The sequence below is a fragment of the Rutidosis leptorrhynchoides genome, chromosome 4, assembly GCF_046630445.1.
Source record: "Rutidosis leptorrhynchoides isolate AG116_Rl617_1_P2 chromosome 4, CSIRO_AGI_Rlap_v1, whole genome shotgun sequence".
In the NCBI taxonomy this organism is placed as follows: Eukaryota; Viridiplantae; Streptophyta; class Magnoliopsida; order Asterales; family Asteraceae; genus Rutidosis; species Rutidosis leptorrhynchoides.
The window spans coordinates 121,170,997-121,178,427 of record NC_092336.1 but is presented as its reverse complement, the minus strand read 5'-3'; the positions used below and the strand labels follow the sequence as shown (position 1 = coordinate 121,178,427).

The 7,431-nt window shown below is 34.2% G+C and overlaps 1 protein-coding gene across 1 annotated transcript; it reads left to right on the top strand.

Annotated features, from left to right (window-relative positions):
• Window positions 1–1,311: 1,311 nt before the first annotated feature.
• On the top strand, window positions 1,312–5,523 carry LOC139840957 (uncharacterized). Its single transcript, XM_071831198.1, has 6 exons — window positions 1,312–1,411; window positions 2,210–2,406; window positions 2,946–3,050; window positions 3,136–3,905; window positions 4,358–4,430; window positions 5,268–5,523. Exons 1-6 carry the CDS (start codon window positions 1,312–1,314, stop codon window positions 5,406–5,408), a joined length of 1,386 nt encoding a protein of 461 aa, XP_071687299.1. The 3' UTR covers window positions 5,409–5,523.
• Window positions 5,524–7,431: the final 1,908 nt, after the last annotated feature.

Genomic DNA, 7,431 nt, shown 5'->3' with positions numbered 1-7,431 from the left:
AAAACTCATAATCTTACGACTTGCTCTAAACATTTAATTGATATAATTAGTTGGGTTTGTTTATTATATACTACGTATAATGTTTTCTTTCATAAAAAAGATATCCGTTTCAAATATAGCTAGTTGCGTTTTTTTCGTAAAACTAATTCGAGTTTAACGGTGATAACGATGAAACCTAAATCGCAGCGAAAAAAAGATAAATCTAGTCATAAAATTGGGTGCGTTTTATCTAAGAGTTATTATGTTGAGTTAAGATATTACACTTTAGCCCTCCTAGTTATTGTATGTGGTATTTTTATCTTTATATATTTACATCTTCTATCGGTTATGTATAACCCACTTTACATAAATTTCCCTTGCAAAAACTACATGTATTAAGAATGGAACTACCCAAATTTTGTTTGATGTTAGTAGATATGGTAATGCAGTAACTTCCACTTATTTATCTTCCTTATATTTTTCCAATCATAAAATTTTAAAAATTGGTAAACACCCCAACAGTCAAGTTCCGGCTACGACAGTCACCGTCACCGGTACCACAGTAACGAAGGCAACTGATCTTCTCCGTCCAACATAACTATATCCTCAGCCTCCGTACTCCCCTGTGAGTAAGTATCTTTGCTCAAACTTAAATCATATCATATAAATTAACATTTTGTGTTAAATGACCTAATTTAATACCTATATTTCCTAAATTTCGACACTTTATTCACTGTTTGTCACTCTCTTTTGTGCATTACATGGTTATCCGTTAGTGTTTAGACGTTTTATAAATGCTATAGACATTCAAACTCAAGTGTTCAATTCCTAAAGTTATTAATATTCTAATCAAATCATTTGCACTTTATTACTGCATAATGCATACAGTTCAATTGCATTTGCGTGTTAGACATAAATAAAATTTTAGAAGTTTGTTAATTTAATATTTAGACACCATAAAAAGCATTTCTTTTTGTTTATTTTTTCATTTTTGTAGAGTAATGTTAAGTTTTTACTTAAGTTATAGTAGCATGTAGTAACAAGTAGCTATACAATTTTCTTAGGGGGTATGTGGACCGGTCAGCATTGTCGTTATCATCGTTTTGTAATTAGTAGCAATAAAAATAAAATACATCAACACATCATGAGAGGTTTAATTGGCTTAGTAATTAGTACAACTTCTGTTTAAATGCTTATTATAAATCAGTGTACACGATATATATACGCTGTAGATATTTAGCTTCTGTGACTTGAAGGTCAAATAAATGTGAAGAAAATTGAGTAACGTAATCGTATTTCGACAGATGCGCTGGTTATGAATATATGATCTACATGGACGAACAACGTCATGATCTTTCTTCAGTCATTCCATGGGTTTGGGTCAGTGAAGCACTTGCAAACTTAAAGGAAGTAGATGTAACTACGTTGATTAGTAAGTTGCCGATACCATCCTTTCATTTATGATCTTTTATAGAGGTTGTCATTCAACCTGTTTATTTATAAATGAATGTGCTTTTATCTCTGAGGTGTCAAATGGGTAAAAAAAAATACTAAAATGAAATGGGTCAGACTGGTTGACAGTCTTCCAAATGAAAAAAACAAAATAAAAAAAAAATCTATTTTATTGGCTTTTGTCTATTTAAAAGTAGACTAATACAGAAATAATATTGTTTTTACCCATATCAACCCAGACAGCAATTTACCTGTTTTGGCCCAAATCAATTACCCGACTTGCCTGAACCACCTATATTTTCCTATTGACTTGCTGTACTTTACAAGATGATCTGATCGATTACTCTTTTTTAGGAACTGTCCGGTCCGAGTTTCCAAAATCCGAGTATTTAATTTGCAACGTAGGTCAATGGGTCAAAATCGAATTTAGTTGGTCAAAGTCGGATTTAGTCAGTCAAAACTGGTCAAAGTCAATATTGGTCAACATTTTAATATGAAATTAAATTAGATATATAGAGTTGTTGAATAAATGAAGATTATGTTTATGTTTCTAGACAATTATATTAACGTTTATGATTATTTTTATGGATTTCTTGTATATTTACACAAATAATTTTGAAATTTATTACATAAATGTATGAAAAGTCCAATCCGATTACTCTCCGAGTTATCGATTACTCCCTCAAAAGTCCCGACCGTCGTCGCGACCGAGTACTCCCCAAGCAGCGATTTTTGCAACCTTGGATCTGATTTATTTCTTTGTTTGTTTTCCTTGTAGACGTGTTCATTAGGTCTCCCAAAATCACAAATGGTGTTGGAAGTAATGCAAGGGAAATAGTCTCATTTAGAATCTTAGAACGGTTGTTTGAATCAGATACTCGACCCCTAAAACCTGTTCAACGTGCCCAAAGTTCTGGAGCTAGTTTTGACTTTTCAAAAAGCTGCGAGGATGTGCTTCACCACATATTGGCAGAGGTAATATTGCTCTTGATACGCTAAACTTTTTCATTTTTTAAGATATATGGAGTGCAGAGATAGCTTTACATCAGAGGTGACATTATGGACGAGTTGGTCGTTTGGGTTATGTTAAAAATGGTTTGGGTTAAAACAATCAAACAATCAATGTTTAGTAACAGACGTTAGAATTACTCGGCGACTACACGGAAAATCGATCAAAACTTGGGATTACTCGGAAAATCAAAACTTGGTCAAAATCGGTCAAAGTCAAACTTGATCAACATCCGAGTACTCCCCGAATAGCGATTTTTGCAACCTTGAGTAGGTTGAACCTTTTACTATATTTTTATTTATTTTCTAAATAGGCAATTCTTCAGCCTGTTTGACTAACTATATTTTATTTGACCTATTTGATTGTTTTGAGAGAACATTACCTGAATCAGCCCATTCATAACTAATTAGGTTCAAAATGCTACCTGAATCAGCCCATTCATAACTAATTAGGTTCAAAATGCTAACACATAAATCTGTATTTTCATCAATGGATATCATAGCAGATGAACGAGCCGAATATATGGGATGAATCAGAAAAGTCAAAATGGCATGCTAAGCCCTTCATTGCGTATAAAAGATCTTGCTTTTCCAATTCCGATTTAAGACGGGTAAATTTGGAAATATTTAATAACTAATGATGGAAAAAGCATTATTTTCCAAAGAATTAATCTTAGTTTTGTTTATCCAAAACAGATTAAGGATACACTCGTTGGAGGAAAACCGTCATATCTGACGTCTTTAAAGCAAATGGTCACATCTCTACATTTGAATATAGATGGAACTAAAGTTCATGATGTTAACGGTGCTACTTCTAGTAATAATCAAGATAAAATTTCTTGCACCGATGATACATCTATTGAGGAAAATAGTAATGGCGAAGAAGAATTTGTTGAGCCGATTAGCGAATATAGACCACGTAATGACGAGGAATGGTATCACGTAGAGTTAAATGATATTTCCACTAAAAAACACATGTTTTTTAGTTCAATATGCAAGAACAACGAAGGTTTTAGTCATTGGAAAGAGACAAACATCTGTATGAAGTGTAATAAGGGTGGCACGCTGTTGGTTTGCAGTTCTAATGCCTGCTCGTTTGTCATTCACGCCAGCTGCTTAGTGTCGATTTCAGCCTTGGCCAACGAGTCAACAGCAAAGTTTTATTGCCCGTTTTGTAGACATTCTCAGGCGATTGCAAGCTACTGGCGAGCTAAGAGAAATGCCTCTTTGGCAAGGAATGATATTGCCTTTTTTAACTGCTCGTCACTGAAAAATATACCCGAAAGGTCCCACAAGAGTACTGATGGTCGTGTTGACTTTCGTATTATAAATGGTGTTTTGAATCCCGATTTAGGTAACCGGTATTATGAAAGTAGTGGTAGTGAGGGATGCAGTGAAGAAGGTCAAGAACAAACAGATCACACTGATTACTCAATTAGACCCCGAATGCAAATTATCAATCCATGGTATATGTTTTTTATTCTAAAATCGGGTCAGGTTGAAACATGGCATATTGTTTGATTAGTATTGCTGATCAGGGTTGTTGTATTCGGTTCAATTACTCGGTCAAACTCGGTTAACCTGGGTCAAACTCGGTCAAAATCAGTCGAAACTCGGCCAAAACTTGGGATTACTCGGAGAATTGGTCAAAACTACGTCAAAACGTGGTCAACATCGTTCAAAGTCAAACTTGTTAGAAACTTGGTCAACATCTGAGTACTCCCCAAAAAGTGCCAATTGAGTACTCCCCGAGTCGGAAGTTCTCCTATTCAAAGTCAAACTCGGTCAACATCCGAGTACTCCCCAAAAAGTGCCAATTGAGTACTCCCAGAGTCGGATGTTCTCCTATTCAAAGTCAAACTTGGTCAACATCCGAGTACTCCCCGAGTTACTAATGATGTATTTTGGTTATTTTCAGCACGAATTTATATGTACCACAAAGAAGACGAGTACCAGTCCCTTGGACACAAAGTGAGGAAGAGACACTAAAGGTAAGATCAGGGCCGTCTTGTTAATTTTAGGGGCGCTGTTCAACGAACAAAAAGAGGCCCTTTGTATATGATTTTTTTTTATCATATATGTAAGAACAAGTTCAATAATACTGCAAAAAATGTAATATTTTTTAAATCTCGTAAATAAATGGACCACAATATACACTGTTGGGTTATTTTTTGTCCCCTTTGGATCGTGGGCCCTGTGCGATTGCACAATTTGCACGCTCCAAAATCTGGCCCTGGGTAAGATTTCATTTACAAAGTCAAAATGGAATATAACAATAAACTGTTTTTCATTCATCACGTGTATACTTTTAGTAAAAAAGATTCCGTGCTTTTGTTACTTGAATACAACGTTGAAAAAGTCTCGATACTGTTGGGACCTTAAAGGGTCGAGATGGGTGTCGAGACGGACGTTAGATTTTTAAATCCATATATATATATATATATATATATATATATATATATATATATATATATATATACACACACACACACACACACACATATTCTAAAGCCAAAAAACTAACGTTGACCAGTTTGTATCTATAATCGCTATTAGCGCTAATATAATACTAAAAAGTAACACTAAACTATGTCAATTTTGATTGAATTGGCCGACTATAACCGAATTTTCGACTTTTGACCGGCGTTGACCCGGCGTTTCCCGCCCGTGACCCGATTTTTGACCGTTGACCGACTTATTAGACCCGAGACGGAGTCGAGACGGGCTAGTCACCAAAACGCCGCAATGGCTGCCGATGTTTATATATCTAAAAACTTGTATTTGTATTTCTTCAACTCCCTCGTTATAAGTTAATTACTGGCTTGCAGAAATGGGTGGACAAGTTTACTGGCGATGGTTTCATTCCTTGGCGTAAAATATTGGATCTCGGGTCTTCGAAATTTCAAAGGGGCCGTACACCTGGCGACCTTAAAGATAAGTGGAGGAACATGAGTAGAAGCTCAAATTGAAGCTTTATTTTCGGTATGCAATTCATCTTTCACGTGGCTTTACACTGAGCCGTTGATAATTTTAAGGAGATGGCAACTTAGATTGGTATATTTCACTTGAATATGGTTGTAATTTTTAGTTAAAGTGGTTAGTTAGTCTTGTTTAGATCTTTTAGATGTTGGACCAGTTCATACAGTTGATTGAACAAAAAAAAAAAACCCTTTAAAATTATACTGTATTATATATTATATTATACCCTATAGTAATAGTAATTATGGTGGACATTTTACTGTTCACGGGGTAAAAATTTTAGGAGTTTTCTAAACGACAGCCGGTACGGCTGTTGTTAACGTGTATAAATTAATTATACAATTTAAAAGGTGTCGCTTTAAAGCACACTAACGACAAGGTTTATATTAGAGGAGGCATGGGACCAACATAGTTGTGGTCTTATGGATAAGCCAACCCTAGGACCCATTTAGGGATAATGGTCCAGCTTCCTGAAGCGTGAGCTTTGAAACTCATCTGGTTAGACTTGGAATATGTCAAACACTGGACTGGCGACTTTTGTCAATTCCGGTTAAGGTATGTGCCTTTACCTATACGTAGGGACGGAGCCACTGCGAGTTTAGGGGGTTCATTTTAGACACTCGAAACAACAACGAAACTTCCAATATTCAACGAACCTGAAAATGACCACAAACAATTTACTCACAGAAAACAAATTATGTTTTTAAACGGTTGTTTTGGTGCCTAGTACATGTACATAGAAAAAGATTTTGAAGAACACACTAACTTATCGAAATCTGCTTTGGGAGCCAAAAGTGATTTCCTAACACCACTTATTCTCGTATACATTTGAGGATCACACCGATGATGTCTTATACATATGATTGTATCTTCTCAAGCAAATATAATCATATCATTTCGTCTCATAAACGCACTATTTCTATGTTAAGTAGCAATGGTGAATCTACATGTTGAGTGGCGGGGTTCAAAGACCCCACTAGTTTAGAACTTTTTTTACAATTTTCAGTTAAATTGCGAATGACACAACTAGATTTAAAGATATGATTTCATTTATTTTTGAAATTAATGATTTTTCTAGAAGTAAATAATCATTCTTTAAAAATAATTTACAACTCTAATTATATAGACCATTTATGTTTAATTCTAGAATCGCCAAGTATTGTTACTTTAATATAGAAATGTTTGAACACGATTCATATTTTCTATGTTAAGTAGTGTCTAATATTATTCACTCTTTACACCATATTTTCAGTGTTTTAGAAATGTGTATAAAAGTTTAGGAATAATTTTTTTTTTTTTGAAAAGCAAATTTTATTTCAAGAACCAAACCCACAAGGGTGTATTACAAATTACTTACACAAAGATACATACATAAACAGCACAACAAGAAGGCTAATGCTACTCGAAAAAACTATGACCAGTGCTACTCGAACATGCTTCATGCTTGGGCAGTGGATGATGAGAGGGCATCCACCAAACTAAAGGTAACTAAAATTACTACACAACACACGATTTCGGGTTCGAGAGCCACGATAGCCAATCGATGGATCTTCCTTTAATGCGACTTGATATCCACATAATTTTTAAATATGACGAAACTAGTAGAAATATATAGTAAGTTTTTGCATTTCATTGACTTTCAACCAAATTTCAAGAAAAATCGACATAATAAGCCAAAATAAGTGTGAGACTGATTTCACATAATATCATAGTCTTATTTTAATATTTTAAGCAACTTTACAACTTGCAAGAAGAAATTCAAGACTATAAACTACAAAGTTTATTTTTTTTATTTTATTTTTATTTTTTGTTTTTACTTGTACTAGTATTCCACAAGTCATTTTCATGGCATTTTTATACATCATACTCCTTAATGACATGAAATAAGTGTCTCTGCGGAAATTCATGTTTTATTTTTTATTTAGGATGCAACAACAACAAAATTTAATTTCACATAAACTATAAGGAGGTAAGATGTAGACAATCCTCCATCTTTCCTAAAATAAAGTGAAA

Excerpts from the sequence above, each read along its gene's own strand:
- LOC139840957 (XM_071831198.1), top strand. The coding sequence starts at position 1,312 with ATGGACGAACAACGTCATGATCTTTCTTCAGTCATTCCATGGGTTTGG. Across the intron at positions 1,412-2,209 it reads AGATGTAACTACGTTGATTA|ACGTGTTCATTAGGTCTCCC; the intron begins GTAAGTTGCCGA and ends TTTTCCTTGTAG. Across the intron at positions 3,906-4,357 it reads ATGCAAATTATCAATCCATG|CACGAATTTATATGTACCAC; the intron begins GTATATGTTTTT and ends GGTTATTTTCAG.